The following is a 20,770-nucleotide window of genomic DNA, read 5'->3' on the forward strand; positions in this document are numbered from 1 at the left end:
CAATTTATAAATTCTGTGTTTTTACTGTGGATAAATCGCGGTAATTAACCAATTATTGACTCAAATGAAAACCCCTGAATAAAAAATCTAAGTTAATTAGATAGCGATCACGTGACCCTGTGACGTCAAAGGCGACAATGGCTTATCAGCTCTTCATTAATCTTACTAAAATATACGCGATACAACCTGAATTTTCTGCGTTGTGGACGACCAAATCACTTATTTTATCGATATGAAATAGAATATTCAACCTTATATGTTAGAATTGTCAGCAAGAAAAAATCTGAAAAATCTGTTAACATTGTAAAAATACCAGCGACGATAGCGAGGGAGACGCAGCGAAGACGAAGAAACTCGCCATAACAATGCAATTTGATTTGTCATCTTATCACATGTATTAACTTATTTGATTCACATATTAAACATTATATAACTTTGTTATTCTTTGTTTTGTATATTATATTAATTTATGCAAGTCTTCATACGTTTTTTAAAGTATGGTGATCTTGAAAAATAAATTCCCTATCACGAAACATTGCCGTAATTAGAGCTACAGGTTCTAAATGTTTTGAATAAAAAACGAAAATATCTTAAAAGCCTTATACCTTAGAACTAATTAATGTGTCTTAAGTAATTGAAAAGCATATAAGGAATTAATTTTTTCAGCATTTTTCGTAATTTAGCTGCATTTGCCATCGATAATAGTGTTCATATTCTCATCTCTCTATCACCGAATTGTCGCCTATGACGTCAGAGCAGTATTTCGCCGAAATCCTACTGAAATATGCATATTGCCGTATTTGAATTTCAACTCTCAGTATCTCTTAAAATATGCTTTCAACAACGTTTATTGTATTCAGTATTTTAATAAACAAGGTTATAGATAATATTTTTCATAAAATTACGATTTTTGTAAGATCATGCGATAAGTCCTTTAATAGAAAACTCTTAACACTGCTTACTGAAGAGTTCTAATTCCATGGTAGTTTTACACAGTTGGAATGATCTGATAAAAGTATTCAGCACTTTTAGTTTAGGTACTCTTAGATCCCGATTATTTACATATATGTAAATGAAAAAAAAATATTTGTATGCATCTTCTCAATTCCTGTAATCAACGATTTCTGTTCACTAGTACTACATTGTGTTTGAACATTTTTCCTGAAGAAATTATGGCATGTACTTTGTATTGAAAATAAATCGGACAAACTCAATATGTACGCTCTTCACATGATTATATTTTTTTAATGTCTGAAACGTTTTCATTAGTGATAAGAGCTTCCTTAGAATGTATTAAATGACAAAATCACCAATTTAAATAGCTTAGAACTAAAGCATTTATGTGCAACTCCATGTCAATATCAATACCAAGGTATGTGACCAGTCAACAGGGGATGCTTACTCCTCCATGACAACTGATCCCTCCACTGATGCTTTTAGAGGTCCGTGTTTGCACAACTCCCAATTTGTATTGTTCCAAAGGACCTTTGAGCTTGATTACTGTTCGTTATATTTATATTTCATTACATACAAAGATACTTTGTATTTAAATTTCTGATATTAAAAAATAATGTTAGGAAATATATATTTGTCCACGAACTTTACGAAAACCCCCGTTGATAAAACAGGAATATCAGCAGTCTCATTTAAAGTCATCATTTCGTAAGTTCTATGGTCGATACAATGACCTTGTCAGCAAATAAAATCTACCATTAAGTCAAATGCTGACTGACTTTTTTCATTCTAATTGTTAGGCCATTATTTACACATTGAATTGTCGACAGATTTTTCCGTTATTTCCCGGTCATGACAAGGAGCACACGGCAGATGTGACCGATCGGCAGGGGATGCTCACTCCTCCATGGCACCTGATTCCACCTCTGATGTCTTTGAGGCCCGTGTCTGCTCTGCTCCTATTTTGTAATATTTAATGGACTTTTGAGCTCGAATACTGTTCGTTATCTCCACATATTTCATTATTTATATTTGTCTTGAATTTATTTTCACGATATGATAATATCGTCTTTATTCGTCTTAATTTGGCAAAGTAAAACATTTATATGCAAGTTATTGCCACAGATTTCAAATATTCTTTTTGTAAATGTTAATGGTTTAATGAATTTCTTTCAATATTTACGAAAGTCTGAATCCAACGGAATACTGTAGGTGGTACACCAGCAAATGTTAATGATTGACCCGATACAAAGGGAAAGTAATATATACTCATATATTTTTTTTAGTAAGAAGAATATAAACCAGTGGGAATTACAAAAATAAATCAATGTAACTACGAGGGGTTATCAAAAAGTTCGTGGACTGACGCGATAAAATTAATAATATGTAGTGTTTGCTTACAAAATTTATGCGGAACATAAAACAACAAAAGTTTTTAAAATGTTGAAAATTTTAGCTTGATACGTTGATAATTTGCCAAATTATTCTAAAATTAAAAAGACTTTATGTGATCATCCGGCGCTGTCGCCGTTTAGTGTCATGACGTCCGCTTAACGTCATTGCTTCTTAATGTCCGCTCTCTCTACCTCATACACTTATCTTGATGAGATTACCTGGAGTTAAGTAAGGACTTAAACCCGTCTTATTTATATGAATTTACAATGTCATGAGCAGCTGTTTTCAATGCATATAATATTGTAAATGGATCTTTATATGGAGAAAGATCCTCACTTGATTATGCCAGAATACTTAGCTTGTTGGAGTTCAATTTCTACCACACATGATCAACGTCACTTTTCGACGTGACTGACTTTTGACACCCTGACTACAAATCGACACTAACTGTGCATATTTCATCTCTCTGAATCTTTTTGGGCATTAAAAAAACAAGTACTCTAAATGCATTTTATTTTTCTGTAGCCAGTTTAAACATTCCTTAGGTCAATACCAGTTTTTCCAGGAGCGAAACTCTATAGAGTGTTTGAAAAAGAAACCCCTCCCCCTTTTTGACGTTATTTTCAAGCCCATAATTGTTTTGACACTCCATATAAAATTTACGATAAAATTTCATAGAAATTACAGAATGGGGTAAAAATTGCAAATTTTACTGAACAAATGTGTCGTACCACATGCCTGAATGAACGAGATTTTTTGATGACAAATACTCATATCTAAAGAGTTTTTCTCAGTTACACTCAGGTAGAAAAAACGTCATATTAGAGGTTGCGCTGCCTGGACATACCTTTGCTTACTAAAACACTAACAATTTATTAAAAAATAAAAATTATGATTTATGGTTTATTCTATAGATAGAAAAGATGATGCTAACTAAATGCGTAAAAATTCATTGATGTACCTAAAGTGGTTTTAATTTTATGACGCTAGTCCACAAACTTTTTGATAACCCCTCGTATATAGTTTGAGCTATAAACAGCTTATGTACGATTCAGTTAAACTTGAAATCAAAACAATAATAATTGAATTAGTATTTCAAGTTATATGGAAATCTCATCTCACATTTCTTATTCAGTTCCAGAGGGGGTCATAAAACCCAGGAGAAATTTCAACCAACCTCTAGGCTATAGTAAATGAAATTCATTCAAATTCTAATTGCGGCGGAATATTTTAGAATAAATCCAAAGGATCGTGATTTTTGTTTTTTTGTAAATTTAAATCTGTAGACCTAGTTATAGAGTGTCATTGATAATTTCCGATATTACCACAGAGCACCTGCAGGCGACAAATGTGTTTCTTGAACAGTCCATTTAAAACTTGATATTATTCATCCGGTTTCATTTATTTTGCGAAGAGTTTTTTATCTTAAATGATTAGTTTGGAAGGGTTGAATTCGAGAGATTCTGTTGATTGTGACAAAGTTCATCAACGATCTTTAATAGAATTCTCTCAGTACACGCCTCACAAATATTTAGAAGATGATCACATTTCTCTGATTAGAATGATGCGGATATATTGTGACTTGATAAGCGGTCACTATGCATGAAACATGTTTCCTCTGTTATATTAATGTTATAAATGATACATTCTGTTATTCTCTTTTTTTAACTAACTACGGAAATTGAATGATATTACCATACCCTTCAACATTTTATATCGGACGAGGTAATGAATATAAGAAATATTTTTATATATAGGTGACGTCTAATCACTAAAGAAAGAAATTAACATCTTCATTTGATTTCATTTTAGGTTTTCTATCAATTTCCACCTATTGTCGTCCTTCCGTTTTCGAGTTCTTTTCATATTGAGGAGGCCATTATCTGTAATGTCAAAAAGTCCAGCCCTTTTTTTTATCATGGAGAATAATGTACACTAACAAAAATACTATACAAAAACACTATAGTTAACTAAAGTAACATGTTAGTAATTATTAGACTTTGGAAAATTTAATTTACTATTGTGATATCTTTGACACTTTGATATATTATTGAGATGACTTCGACACTTTGATTTAATAAGGTTTTAACAGTGAATTTTGAGTTACTATATTGATATTTTGACACTTTGATTTGCTAAAGTTAAGATTTTGAAAATTCAATTTGATCTAGAGATAGATATGACACTATGATTTATCATAGTTATCACTTTGGTGTACTTTATATCGATATGATGATAATTCTACACAGCTGGTTAAAGTCCTAAAATGACAATGTGAATTACTGATGTATCATACTAATATAACATAATATAAGCCGGTCTTTCATTTACTTTATCAAAATTATGAATAAACAAAACAATTAAAAATTGAGACAAATCTTTATTCGACTTAGAAGTATGTTGCCATTATTATTCATTGAAAAATATAAGATTTCAAAAAAGATCACTTTGAACACGATTCGTTTTGTTCACTGGACCTATGAGATTGATCACTTTTATCTTCACCTTTTACACACTACGCTATCAATATTAATATAAACTTTATATAATCTTATACTTTTTTATGTATCTCAATTAATTCGATACGCAAGGGGATGATCTATGTACGAATAATTTCTTAAACGAGGCAAGCTATTGACAAACAAGTTGATGAAACAAGAATATCATTATTATTTGTCCGTAGCCTTCCTGAGTTTAAAAATTGAGCATTATCAGAGAATGCTCTTGAGTTTGGAGATAAAACATCATTTGCAGTTGATATCGAAATATTACTAAGTAAATCAAAGTTGACGGTGGAAAAGCTTATGTCGTTTTGTTTGCCATACCATTTAGTTATTAGTTGACCTTTACAGTCTATAATCAGTAAAATATCCATATGAAAAAAGTTGTGGCACACTCAGTGGTGTCTTTTATTTCGAGTTCACTGGGGTATATCGGGTCGACATATGAATAGAATTAACTATTAATTAATAAAACGTCTTGATATAATTTGAATGTCGAGTTTTTTTTCTTCTTATGAAGTTTTTTAATAAATTCTGCTCATAGGAATATAAAAAAGGTCGGCTAATAAAGGACCACAATTAGAGCGAAGACCTGGTCTCCAAAGAATCAATAGACGTGGCTTATATTCAAAACAAATCTTTTGATGAGGAAAAGAGAAGCAAGAATGGGTTTGAACAATAAAATGAAAGTCTGAAAGAAATAAATGAACTGAATATCTATTTTATTTGGTGTTCATGGGGATAATAAGCAAAGAGGGAGCACATGAGGATTCTTCCATAACAGACCTTTTCGCTTGTGCCATTCATCATGCGCTCCTAAGTTCGTTATCACCTCTTATACCCCAATTATTGACACACTTCTTGATATGTAGGTCTGGCTGAGAGCTTGATTCAACCTTTATTGAATGTCAGTTGTCATCAGATAAAAAAATAAATAGTAAAAGTTGAGTTTTGAAAGAGAGCAGGATAAAAAAAAAAATATTTGACTTTATATGATGAGTGTTTTAAAATTACCCAGTTGACAGTCAAAGTTGATGGGCCTCTTTTTCACTATTGATAATATATAAATTAATTATATTATTTGATGTGTACATACAAAAAATAATTTTTGTATCTCTGATTTATGAATTATGATTAAAAAAAAACTTCTTGTAAAGTGAGAGGTGTTTTTAAGTGCTGAACAATCTCAGCAAATAAGTCGGCCGATTTCGTAAACTAATGAAAGCACCCTTAAGATTGACATTTCTTGGCAATTCTGAGTAATTACTTTCTAATTAGTTAGTGACAAGATTCTGCATCCCCTTGATAACTAATAACAATCGACGAGACGGATTGCGGTTTTAGATCTCGACCGTACATTCGTTTTAATGCTGCATTATTTTCCATAATTATACATTAATCTGTCAATTGTAGAATGCCAATAGTTTAATTTGTGATATTAGCGAGTAGTCCGCTCCTATATTAAGACTGATATTCAATAATTTCTGTACAATTCTGACGACCACGAATTTCATGGTAAGGACATCAAACACAATGTACTGACATCATAGCGTCGTTAGAGTTTGAAGCAGTGCAAAGGAAACACGAGAAACTATGTGCAGTTTCTTTTTTCGGCCAATAAATCAATTAATGAGCAGAGAACGCACTTTAAGGTCGTAATTAAAGAGATAAGCTGAAAAACACTCATTCACATAGAGTGACTGAACCAGAAACATTCGCCAAGAATTTTGGCACCAAGTGTAGGGCTAAAAAAAAAAAATACATGCTGCATTTGTGGAGATTCGAGAGAGGTCAGTGACCTGTATTTAATTGCAGGACGTTTAGTTGATGTGGCTACTGTGAGGTTTATGTAATAAATGCCAATTCAAGCGTAAAAAAGTCTTTTTCCAAAAAAAAAAAAATATTCTGAATCTGTTCCGAGATGTAAGACAACGCCACACACCGGCATCTTTTAACGAGATTCAACAAAATTCATGGAAAAAATATTTGAACGTTCCTAATTTCTTATCGCAATTAACTATGTTTTTTTGTCATTGCTATTTCATATGACGTCAAACATTAAAATAAAAATACTACGGACTGCATTTTGATACGATATCCCCTTGGGGTTAAGTGCGTCTTTGATGAAGAAATTTGAGTTCAAAAGTTACCTTCTTTATTTGTCAGTTTTACGCAAAATTGAAATATTGAAATTACTGAATGATGAAGTGTATTCCTAGCCTTTAAATGATGAGGCTCATCTCGATATAGATTAGCTATTTTTGAAATGTCAATCTTCTGAAAATTAAGCCATAGACTTTAATAACTTTCTAAGGGGAAACACTGAAAAATAATAATTTTAATTTATATCTTTTTCAGTCATGTTTATATTATGTTTTATATTAGACTATGTTTATAATAAACTAAAAGATGATTATCAAATATTAAATCACATGACTATTTCAAGATGAGTTTCTATTTTGCTTCAGATCTACACTAATAATCTGCTTGTCTTAATCACAAGGTGCAAATGAAAATTTATTTTTTTTTATTTGTAAAAAATATTGCTCGATCAATGTTAAATTCATCGCATACATATATGAAAAAATGACGTTATTTCAAATTGGTTTCATCTTACAGCTGTTCATATTTCGTTGTTTGGTTGTCGACAATATAATAAATACTAAAACACACCAACGAAACCAAAAAAAAAAATCAGGTAGCTAACAAAGTTATAGAAAATAATGATTTTAACTGGAAGTAAAAAAAACTGTGCTTTTGACGAAATGATATCTAAGGGGAAAAAAGATTTTAGACGAACTAAATCTTTGACAGGTTAAATTGTCAGCCGTTTTTTTAACCGCAAGAGCCTGAACGATAATGGTACGTAGTAAAGCAATCTTTATGTAAAAAAAAATCTGTCTTTGAATCATTTCATTTAAGTGTACATCTTTATTTGATAGGCTGTGAAAAGAATAGATGGAATTCAGTGACACTGAAACAGAAAGCCTGATCAAAGATAAGAGCGGGGTAAGATCGTCCAGGAGTAATATGTCCTCTCTCGTCTTCCTGAGTGGTGATTGATTGATCTTAGAGTGAAGTTATGTCTGGCAGTATCACACTGTTCATCAAGAGCCAGAGATGAGGACCTAATATCAGTAGAGAGCTTCATCTTTTACAAGTAACCTTATCTGTTTATGATCTGGAACAGCTTTCTCATCTGTAATTTATAATCTCACCACTGACATTTTGGCGCGAAAAACGAGGCGACAAATGGTGGGTCTCCTTTTTTTATTTGCAATTGTCACCTTTCCTTGATCGTAAGGATATGAAGATATTAAATCGGTGTTGAACAATGCTGCACATGATATTGTCACAGATTGAATAAACGTAAACCAACAGTATCTATGACTTTTATACACACCTAGCATTTACCCAATCATAAGTCTCCGTAGGCCATTATTGAGATTAATTCTAAATACTCCGATGGACAGATTGCGGAAATCAGTTTATCACTCTTTTTTACAAACTCTCCAATACTAAAAACCCGATCTGATAACGTCAGGAAGGACTGCATCATATAATTTTAATAGATTAGAGATGAGGCCCAGGATATTCATAATATTTGGAACCTAGAACATGGGGGGCATCAAGGGATGGGTTTTCCAATATATGACGCAGGTTGGTGGCAGTGTATATAAGCATTGCGAGCATACAAATGGCCACATCTATTGAGGGAATTATTAAAAGCAATTACCTAACTCTAATACAAGTAAGTTCCTTTCTTAAAAGATACTGATTGTTTTGTTCTTGTGGTTTTATTTATGCTTTTATTTTTTTATTTCACTTTTTTGCAAGAGACATGAATGAAATATATTCAGTTAAAGTTGGGAGAAATCCTTTTTCCGTAAAAAGGTAATGATATGTAAACTGGTTTATGTTGGTTTTCATTTCGTTTTTCATCTTTTCAAAAATAGCTACAAAGGAATGAAAAATTAAGTATGTCGTTTCACTCTTCCATTATTTTGAAATGCATTTCTGGAGCTATGGAAGCTAATTTTATATTTATTTAATTTTCCTTTTTGTCAACACAAGGAAAAAACTCATTTAATTATTTTACCATTCCTCTTTCCCTCATTCATATACATCATTGTGATGTTAAAAACACATTTTTGCATTAGATAATAAAATTAATCACCCAACTTCTGTTCAGCATGCAGAGAGAAAGAGAGAGAGTAGAAGCTGTCAAATAATTGACTTTCTGTGTTAAACATCATGAATTATGACACTTTCTCGATAACATCGAGTATTACAAAATGTATTTCTGTATTATATTCTTTTAAATAAAAGCTTTCTGTCAGATAAATATACGTCAATAAAACAGGCCTTACAGATTCAACATAAAATTGACATGCGTAGGTTTTTAATTCTTCGAATCATCAATATTCAACAGAAATACTGAATATTAGCAAAAAAGTGTTTAAACTAGGGACATGCATATCTAAAAACAGAGAGAAATGTTTTAAGATGTATAATGACGAACGTCTCTGTTTTGCTTCGTGCTTTATATAAAATATATAACATCAGCGTAGCTACCCTTACCACGCATTAATAACTCTTGTTCTCTTTCGTAATCTAAACTTCTCTTATCAGGTGCTCGCTCTTTTTACTGGATTCCCTTGACCCACAATTTCTTCTCTGCCACACATTATTGAAACTAGAGTACATCCAATGTACACTCTATGTTCCAATCTGTTTGTAAATTGTCTCATTGTCGGAGAAATCGCATACTGATTTAAGACTTTTGCTTGCAGGGATGCTATTGGTATCATTTTATTGATATAAAGATACATAAGTAGTTGTAATAAAACATTTATATCATAGCAGCTTTAGGTCATATTGTCCTTTACTTCATCAGTTTGATTGCTTTCATCCTTTTACTGTTTGTCTGAACGATTTTTCCCCTTAATTAGCAAGTGTTAATAAATTCTTGATTTGTTGGCAAATATACAGTTATTGATAAAAAAAAGATACTATTTGTATCTGCTTGAATTTATTGAAGATTGTCATGCAATAGCAAAGTGAGGGTATTTGCTTGTACTGTCGTATACCCTAGAGTGATTTTATCACGTAATTGGCACAGATATACTCTTTCACTATATTAATTGCTCCAAGATCATGTCACCCCTATTATTTTTAACCCCCTTCTTGATTTCTCGCTAGATAGGAATAGTAAATTTATAATGCAATGTTCGGTTGGGAGAAGAGCTCTGTTCATTCTCAATTAGCCGCCCACCTAAAACATTGGAACACAACATACCTACACACGACTCATTTCATGTTATGCAATTACCACTTGGTTATAACAAAAGGTAATGAAATAGTGATAACGTCCAACGGATTATGTTTTGACAGACGTGAACACTTGACTTACAATCGTGTGATTGAAACAGTAATACTTTACCAGTAGTGACATCCGGGTAATTGTTCCAGAAGTCTAATAAAGTAGGCAAAATCTATAATTTGACAGAATAATTGAGTGTTACCACTTTCAGAATAAAATGACATTTCGAGATTTCTCTTTTCTATTCATTTCAGAAAGTTCTCTTCCGAATTTATCAATGTGTCAATGATTGGTTGTTTTTTCCCCGTATCTCTTGTCATAAAAGTTCTTTTTTATATTTTGATAAACTTATAAATTATTTGATTAACACAAGATGATAATGGCGAAACATATCCCATCCGTCGCCCGCGTTGCGCAGTAGTTAGAGTGTTTGTTCTAGAGTCGCGAAGTAAGGAGTTGATCCTTACGTCGCGGGTTCGATTTTCACTGCGGGAGTTGGAGACCGGTCTTTCGGATGAGTCCGTATTAACCGAGGCCCCGTGTTGCAGTAGGTGCTGGCACGAAAAAGATTCCTCACTGCTCAATGGCATTGAGTGCCGAGTATAGGTCTAAGTTTGAGGCCCTCCACCGGCATGTGATGGGGTCTTCATATGAGCGAAAAATTCTCGAGAGGGATTAAACAACAAACAAACATATCCCATCCTTTCAGAATTAATTTTAGTAATGCAAATACCTTATGCTAGTTAATGTGGCCTATATTCTTTTTAAGCAGAATTTACTCAATAACTTCTAAATATGAAGAAAACGCTTTCCGTGACCTTCAGTTCGGACTCCAAATACTGTTATAAGGGTTCAAAAGTCACTAACATTAATATAATGATACGATATATCCTAGCACAGAGTCTGCTACTTCTGTTTCATATTTGGATGTTTCATTGACTATAGACATTAATAGCAAACAACAACTAAATATATGACAAACGGGATGACTTCAACTTTATCATCGTTAACTCTCCTTATTTATATAATAAAATACCATTTTAATTTTCATATGGTTTTCCAACTGATTCGGTACACAAGGGCTTGTTCTGATTATGTTCAATATACATGTATATAATTGTAACAGTAACTTGATCCGAAGAGCAGTATCACGTCGAGTTGACAGGCGCGGATCGTCAGATCAAACGAGAGGCGAAGTGTCGAGTTTAATCTGATGATCCGCGCCTGTCAAAGAGTCCGTGATACGGTTCTTCGGATCAAGTTAATGTTATTATGATAAATTTACGAGAAAACTTCTTGGATCAATTATACAACTTTTATCTATTAAACGAATCACTTCTTTAGGAACGTTTTGTACTACATCATCAGTTTCATAGAGTGGTGATATGGATCCAGAAAACCACAGTGTGATGATCCGAAAAGTCGGATTACACTGTCACATGATTGCGTAAAATTAACAGTAAGACTGAGTGATACCCATTTGGGTATATAATTGATTTTTAAACCAAGACAGGCTTCTGAAAATAAGTTGAAGCTACAGAACGCAAATTCTATAGTCGTTATAATGTTCGGTCGTCTGGGAATTCTTTCTTCTCCTAGGAACCTGATCCAATCCCTGGTGTTTTCAGATGTCTGTACTATAGTCCTGTAAACCTTTTTTTTGTTGCTTAGAAGTTTTGTTAGTTTGATCATAATTCATTATCTTCACCTTTTTCATATGACAGACTATGAAATTTCATATTGCATTTAAAAGCCTGTTTCTTTTTCTTAAAGTTTTTAAAACCTACCTCGGGTAATGAAGAACCACTAGTTATTTCAAGGTCAAATATGATATGTCAATGGATCTCCTATTGCAATACATGCCAGAGAATGGCATATTTTCCCTATTTAAGTTATATTGTCAATAATGCTTCAATCAAATCAATTCATTTTATTGTTAATTATATCATTAGTCAATGAAGAGGGAGGCATGTGTTTATATGATCATCATAAAATCTATTCAGGAAGACACTGAATATCAATGAACTTATTTTTGGTCTTGAGACGTATCTACAGGTTTCAATTTTCAACATACATTAATTGCCTCTTTGCAACTTTCTAGTCTTGAATTTGTTTATATTCCGAACATAATTCCAAAATACTTTGTTCAATAGATCTTGCATTTTTAATCCTTGGCAAGGTTTAACAGAGGCATTCCGCTAGATTATAGGAGAACGACCGCTAATTATGATCTGTGATATATCAAGTTATAAAATAGGTTTATTTGAGGTATAAGTAAAGAATCTTACGAGTTTGTAATACTTGTTTCAAGATGATAACGAAAAGAAAAAAAACAAAACCCTCATTAATTTAGACGATGTCCTGAGATTTGCCTTGCAAGATCATGTTTATAAACAAAGAATTCATGAACAACCACAAATATCCACACATGCCACTTTTGTAACAAATATTGAAGCTTGATACAAATACAATCTATTATTAAGTCAAATGCTGAATGACGTTTTTCATACTAAATGTTATGCCATTATTTACACACTGAATTGTCGACGGATTTTTCCGTTATTTCCCGATCATGACAAGGAGCACACGGCGGGTGTGACCGGTCGGCAGGGGATGCTCACTTCTCCAAGGCACCTGATCCCACCTCTGATGTTTTTGGAGGTCCGTGTTTTCTCTGCTCCCGATTTGTATTGACTGTGACTAATTGTTTTAATGGACTTTTAAGCTTGAATACTGTTCGGTATATCCATATATTTCATTGATGAATAACCCAGATTATGTTTCGTGTAAAACCCGTTTTTTCCTATCTGAATGAATTCCTATTCGCGTCAATTTCCTCATGCTCACACATTATTTCGCTTCCGTGTATTGCGTGGGATTACGAGGTTGTTAGACGTTATTTTCATTGATTTTTATTTTCTATTTCTTCTTGAAAACTGAAGTTTATAAATTTGAAGATCTTCGAATCATCGTAAGTTTGGCTGAAAATGAAAAAAAAAAAAAAACAAAACAAAACAAAAAAAAAAACCACTTGACTGTTATACACTGTTGGGTCGTCACGGTAACTCAGAGCGCTCCCTCAGTGATCGGAAGGTCCTGGGTTTAATTCACGGCCGCGACAGACCTAAGTCGATAAAAAACAGATAGCAACTGTTCGCTCACCAAACATTTTAAAGTGAAAGTTGCGGATCTTTCGGATTTGACCTTAAAACCGTTGGTACGATGAAGCTGCCTCACCGCTCAATGGCCTGAGTTCCGAGTAAAGGGTTAAATTCGAAGCCCTTCACCCAAAAATGGTGACATCTCTATACGAGTGAAAAGTTCTCGAATGATACGTAAAACATAGAATCAATCAAAAATTAAAAAAAAACATGTAGACCATATCACTGTAAGATTCAGTAGTCTAGGAAAATGTCATGTCATACCATGACGGAAATCATTTGGTCTCTCCATGTCCCACCCGCCCAAGGTCTTAAAAAGTGTGTTTATCAATAGAGCTTCCTTAGTCTGCCAAGGTTTACCAAAAATTGTTCTGGATTCTGAGCAATAATCACTTGACACGCGTGTTAAACTACAATGTACTTCTCTTTTTCATTTCCAAATAACGAGAGAATCAAACTTAAAATATTGAATTAATATAATCTGAAAACCAGAACCGTTTCTGATATAGCTGCCGTGGAAAAGGGGATTACGGGATTACTCTCGCAAAAAATGTAATCCCAAAGTTTTCATTTATCCATCAAATTTCTTATTTTCAGTAATGGTAACTTAAATCATCCTAGTTTCATTGATAAGAGTGTTCCATGACGAGGAAGGATAAACAATGATCTCTTAATATGCTGATACAAAGGACAAGGTCAATAAGATAATCGGCTGCAGTTTTCCATTCACAGATTGTTTCCCCGCATTTATTTTATTACCTCAATTATGACGTCATCAGTAGTCCTGGAGCCCTTAGGATTTCATTCATAAACACTCCAATATTGAATGAGCCTCAGATAGTTGCGTGCATACTTTTTCTGCTTTTTTTCATCAAACGTTATCGGTCTTTTTTTGGTTAAATAAGCCATAATCGCCGGATACGTGGCAGTCTATGGGGACATATACATGCATTATTTCCCTTTAACCACACCAATTCCTTTATTCCCTGCAGTTTTGTCATCAATCATTAATGAATAGTCATTTTTGCAGTGGACATTGTTTTTTGTTTTAAAAAGATATTATTGAAAGGTTTCATTATCAGCGAACGAATGATGGCGAAATATTTGTACTTTAAGATAATTTCTCCTTTCTTTTTTCAAGAGATATCACGCTATTCTTGAAATAAAAGCTATGACTCAATTATATATTTTTTTTTATTTTTACACTTTTCCATTTTTGTCAGTCAGGAAATGGACTTCATTTCTATTGACTTTTTTTGAATGATCAGTTGTCGTTTTCTTAGGCGTTGTCATTGATGAAGCCTTCAATAAATTAATCATTTCTTCAATGCCACTGGGTGTTGATTTAATTTACCAAAAATAAAAAAAAAAGTTATTGACAATCTACCATGGTACTGCTTTCATTGATCAATTATCAAAAACATGAAATGTCATTTTGCAATTCCTTTTCTAAGTAATAAATAAATCAATTAAAAAGACAAATTATGTTGATACTGAATTAACTCATTCACACAAACTCATTTTTTTTTCTTTTCAGAATGAAATCTGTTGTTCCCGTTTTAATTATATTAGCAACTTCTGAAGCCATATATGGTGAGTTGATAACCAAAGAGAAGGCAACACCCCGTAAGTACGCATTTTCCGGATATCCTGTTGTTGCGCACGCACCAGTCTTTTGTCTATCACCCTGTCTCGGTAGTCTCCCTTTACTGGAATATTTGTCTATGTTATCCTCGGAGAAAAATTGAGTTACTTTTTAACTTTTTTTATGACGATTTGGTTCACATTTTGAAAATTATGTTTTAAGCATACATTTTAATTTAAAAAAATCCAAAAATCTTGTGAATACCAGTAAGGCAAATAAATTCCATTTGATTAACCAGATAATGATATTCTTATTAAACAGAAAGTGTAACAGTTATCATTTTTTGGAAAGGAAATTTTGGAGGATAACAGAGATGTATTCCTGCCAGTTTTAAGTCAACAGGACGTATGGAATGCGTATTTAAATAAATTATAGGCACTTAATAAACAATTAGAGACATTCAATAATCATTTTTTTTTCTATGTTATGTGTAATCATAATTTTAGCTCACCTATACTAAAGGTTTAAGTGAACTTTTAATTTCTGATCAAACAGTGGCCGTGTAGCTGTTGTCCTGTCTAGCTGTCTGTGTGTTCTGTATTCTCTTTACTTTTTACAATTTCGCAATTTCGACTTCTTCATTTTACTGGACTAATTTCAACCAAAATGATTGCATGATTGGTGAAGGGGTTCAAATTATCTTCAGTGAGGAGTAACAAGAGTCTCAGATGAGGGATGAACAAGAAATAATTACAAACGAACGTGATCTTTTAGAAATCTTCTTTTAAAGAGTAACTTGGAAGACAAAAATTACTTGTATGTATAAGATTTCATATATGGAAGCCGCCCGTGTTGCGCAGTGGTTAGAGTGTCTCGTTCTAGAGTTGGGCAGTAAGGACTTGATCATTATATCGCAGGTTCGAATCCCATTGCGGGATGTGGGTACCGGGTCCAAAGATGAGACCGTAAAGTTCGTAGTCCTGTGTCACAGTAGGTGTTGGAACGACAATAGAATCTTCTTTGTTCAATGGTTATAAGTGCCAAGTAAAAGAGACTAAATTTGCAGCCTTTCACCGACAACTGGCGGCGTCTCAACAGGAGTGAAAATTCTGGAAGGGACTTAGGCAAACAAACAAACAAAAAAACCCAATCGACTACATATGGAGTATATGGCATGTACGAATCACAAAGAAGGTCATATTAAGGGATCATTTGTTAACACAGGAATATATAGGCATGAGCAAAGAGAAACAAGACTATAATACATATAAATTTGACGTAAATCTCAATATTCTGTTTATTTTTATTAATCACGGATAGTCAAAAGTTTTAATAGGGGTTTTCATTTCTTTATTATTCATTTGCCAGGAAAAGATTCTAACCCTAACCCATGAGAGCGTTGTGGTCCGTATACCTATTGTTACCATATCAGTTATCTGATTGATAGATACATTGACACACAAACTTCTCTGTAGTTAAATGTTTGTAGAACTATCTCGGATTTTAGACTGTGTGTTGTTTCTGTGACATGACTGCTTTGTGGAGTGTTTTCATGTCTCTTAGATAGTTAGCAGAGAAGCTCTCTAAGGTCTCATTTTTCAACACTGTGATTTTGTTTCTTTTATACTGTTTTGAATTATTTTCTTATTTCCTAATAAGGAAACAATCCTTGATAGATAGTTCTTTCTAATATTCTTTTCACAAACATTTGGTTTTCCAATTTTGATTTAGATTATCTTACTTTACAGAGCACAGGAAAGATATTCAGAAGGGAAAATGAATACATGTCATATAATGATTATTACCCTTAACTAAAACTAACCAGAATCGTGTTGATATCTTTTAGATTGCTGCTGTCGTTAAGTGTCCCAGCAGACACAAGTCGCCAATCCTTATTTCAAACTTTCAGACACGTTTACAAATTATGGAGACATTTTTCAGCGTGGAAGGATAAATTCCACACATTTTTGACTTTTCATTAGGTTGATATGAACATCTGAATCGAGAGATCTTCATTTGTACGACGTAGAGGAGATCAGATGAATAACAACAACCATATTTTTATTGCAATACATGTATGACTTTTCAGCATAAATCATATAAAAAAACTTATAGAAAGAATTGATAACCATTTTTTTTCTCCTAATTGATAATAAAGAATAACTTAAAATAATCTGTCCTTATATTGTAATAAATGTCTTTTATAATCTAGATTTTTCATCTTATATTTATGTATCGGATTGTTTTTGACATCTCTAGGATATGAAATTACATTTTTTACCATGACAACAAAGTACACCAGCAGCTTCAACTATCAAATTTATATGATAGCATAGTCTTACGATAAAATTAATCTTCATACAAAAGCACAGAAAAAGTTTTTTTTAAACATATATCGGGATATCAATACGGATTAGTCACGTGATCAAATTCCATAAGGCCCGAAGGGCCCTATGGTAGATCTGATCAAGTACCAACCCGTATTTATATAACTATACATGCTTTTAATGATACCTTATTAATCCTATTTATATTTGTGATTCATTTATTACAAATTTTTTGTATTAGTATCTAAACCTCATGTTTGGACCTCAACGGCATAAATTGAATGCTTTGAACACGTCGACCACTTATGACATCACTGTTAAATTACGTCGACTTTGTATAACGTTACAATGAATATAACATCATCTGAGGAATCTGTATTCATACAGTAATAACAACGACATTCCTCAAACAGTATCTTACGAGGGAAGATATTTGCAAATGTAAAATATTTATATTTAAATGTATATACAGTCAAAGAACAGTTGCAGTGATTACTTCAGTGTTACTTGTATGTTGTTGTTTTTTTTCTGCGGTGGGGAATAAAGCCATAAAATGGCAATTGGCCACTGCGGTGAAATAAAACAAATGAATCAATGAAAAAGATACAAGCAGTTAATTACAAGCGGATCAGAACAGTATTTGTGTTTATATAAGACATGGAAATATCTTTGACAAATTCGTGGCTAGTTGCCAAACACGATGATAATTGAAATGGAAGTAAGGTTAAGTTTTACAAATATAATTGTATCTGATGTAATATTCACCTTGTTCTTCTTTTCCAGGACGATGTCCGTTTTCACCCTCAGTGTTTGGAAAGTGGGCGGTGTCTGATTCTTATGATAATGACATGAACACACTAATTACTATTAATTATTATTATGTGTTAGTGCAATCTCCTGAATCCGAGAGATATTACTTCTGTAAGGAAATGGACTACTACGAGACTGTTCTGCTTATGTAAGTCACTAATTCAAAATAAGATAATCAAGAGAGATAACCTTTACTACGAGATTAGTCATTAATTCAAAATCAAATAACCAAGGGAGATAACTTTTACTACAAGGTTGATATGATTATGTAAGTCACTAATTATAAAAAAAAACATAACCAAGGGGGATAACCTTTACTACGTGATTGATGTAATGTAAGTCATAAGACAATCAAGGGCTATAACTTTTGACTACGAGACTGTTATGCTTATGAAAGTAAAATAACCAAGGGGGATAACCTTTATTACCTGAATTTTCTGTTTAAGTAAGTCACTGATGATAAGAAAATAAACAAGAGAGATAAACCTCACGGTTCTTAGTCACTAATTCAAAATAAAATAACGAAGGGAGATAAAGATAACCTTCATAGATATCTGGAAATCATATCCTAAACACATAATTGTAATACAATATTCCCAGCAATTGATCACTAGAACATATTTTAGATTTTAAAAGACTCCGGATAACTGCATTCACTCCCCAAAAATACATTCGTTTAAATTTTAATCCTCAGACTTTTAGTCTTTTTTTTTTTAATATTAACTACATTAATTGACAATAACATGAATCTTTTTTGAACAAATTAAAGCCATTAATGCTTTTATTCTTTAAATATTTCTTTACTTCACACTATAATTGCTTAGTAACGGACATAGAAACTTTGAATCTAACAAGCACTTTTCTAAACCCGATATTGTTAATATCAACAATTCTTTTTAATGAAAAACCCTTCTTGAAGAAAAAAAAATCTTCACTATGATAAATAAATGAGACCATCTTCCTCAAATTTGAATGATAAAAACGGATAAACGTTTGATCCTTCAAAAATAGATTTATATTATTTCAATATTCCAAATAAATATTTATATATATGTGTTGGTGTATAAGAAATGAACAGTGTATTGTAGTGATTGTACGTACATTGACCGCGCTGTTCCATTTCATTACAGAACCCCCGACAGAAATGAAATGATGTGCCTACAATTTCCCTTTGTTGACGAGAACCCCATGTTGGTGGTACGATTAAGTCGTGAGTATTTAGTTTTTATCAGGTTTTGGTGGTACGATTAAGTCGCGATTAGTTTCTATCAGGTTTTTGGTGCCGATGACCAGTAATAACAACGTATCCAGACTTCGTAGAGATTGGAAGCACTTCTTCCTTTATATTTTGTGGTTATCAAGATGAATAAATTACCCTGTTTTATATCATCCCTGACGATATGATTTTACGGCTAATCTGACTTTTATGAAGAAAAAAAAAGCATTGATTATATAATAGTTTTAGTGTTTGTAGAAACTGAAGTTTTATATTTCGCAAGTCATTATTTCTTCCTGGTCTTCAATCCTACGAATATTAATGCTAGAGCTCATTTTCTAGAATATGTTGAATGCTATTATTTGTTTTACTAGACATCGATCATTTTAAAGTAAATCATTACGAGTGGACAATCTGTTCCCGATGGACACAATCCAGGAGTAATTTAATTATCATTATTGTATTAAGTCTCTATGGGATACATATGAAAGCTTAGCTCAAATAATGCAGCAAAAAATACATAAAGTTCTATATTAAAGTGCCTCGTCAGCAATATTTTTTTCCAAATGTTTCAAACAACGCCAACTTAGGATAAGAGCATTTTCAAGATTTCTTTTACTGGAATTAAGTTAGAATATTCAAAAGAGAGCAATTCAATAAGAGATATCGATTTTTGCCTATTGTTGGAGAGTTTTAAAAGCCTTTGCCCCAGTGAAGTTGGAGTTAAATGCTCACGTTGAAGGTTTCACACTCTATTTAAGGAAAACTTCAATACACTTAGTTTAAAATATTTCATTTTTTAGGAATCTCAATCTCCAGTTTTCTATCATTTTATGAAGATTAAATCCCTATTATTATCTTTGGCTAACGATGGCTCTTTTTGAAAATCAACAATGGTAATTTTTTTAAGAAGTATTTCAAAAGTTTAAAAACGAGTGATGAAAAGTTTGTTTACTGTTTATAAATTACTGATTCGCACTTTTTTTTCTTGACAGCTACAATGATTAACCATTGGAAATTTTTTGAACCTACAAGGAGCCCCTTCCGGTCACCTACAATCAGGAACACGTGTAATCGATACAGTGATGGAGACGCTGTGTTTCTCAGGAGAATATACTAACATTGTTGATATTGTACATATTGTACATAATAAAAATATTTATTTTTGCTATAAAAACACATCCTCTTGTTATTTTTGAAGTGGGGAAATGTATTGTATTGTATGTGATAAATAATTTTACTGAACATAATTCACTTTGAATACGCATGGAATATATATGAAATCTTAAATGTTCATAAAAGAGAGAAAGAAGTAGCAAAAATCATTCTTTTTAGCAAAACAGCAACTTCTTTCAACCTGGGTTATTCTAATCTTGATAATTTAAAGGTAATTTAAACATTTTACGCAAACATGATACTAACAAGCCAATTTTCTGTAAAAGGAATTCTTTGAAAAAAAGTTGAACATAGAGTCATAGTCTGTACGTTTAGGAAAAGA

General features: G+C 32.5%; 1 protein-coding gene across 2 annotated transcripts; it reads left to right on the forward strand.

Moving 5' to 3' along the window:
• Nucleotides 1-8,470: 8,470 nt before the first annotated feature.
• On the forward strand, nucleotides 8,471-20,451 carry LOC133174197 (uncharacterized). 2 transcript variants are annotated; one of them, XM_061309267.1, is made up of 5 exons: nucleotides 8,471-8,601; nucleotides 14,872-14,927; nucleotides 18,030-18,204; nucleotides 19,187-19,266; nucleotides 20,268-20,451. In XM_061309267.1, exons 2-5 carry the CDS (start codon nucleotides 14,873-14,875, stop codon nucleotides 20,390-20,392), a joined length of 435 nt encoding a protein of 144 aa, XP_061165251.1. In that variant the 5' UTR covers nucleotides 8,471-8,601; nucleotide 14,872; the 3' UTR covers nucleotides 20,393-20,451. The 2 variants fall into 2 exon arrangements, with proteins under 2 accessions (XP_061165251.1, XP_061165250.1); XM_061309266.1 differs by having other exon boundaries at nucleotides 8,475-8,601; nucleotides 14,872-14,960.
• The last annotated feature ends 319 nt before the right edge of the window (nucleotides 20,452-20,770 follow it).

The sequence above is a fragment of the Saccostrea echinata genome, unplaced genomic scaffold, assembly GCF_033153115.1.
Source record: "Saccostrea echinata isolate AGI-Se365-2 ecotype Australia unplaced genomic scaffold, CSIRO_AGI_Sech_v1 ptg000057l, whole genome shotgun sequence".
Classification (NCBI taxonomy): domain Eukaryota; kingdom Metazoa; phylum Mollusca; class Bivalvia; order Ostreida; family Ostreidae; genus Saccostrea; species Saccostrea echinata.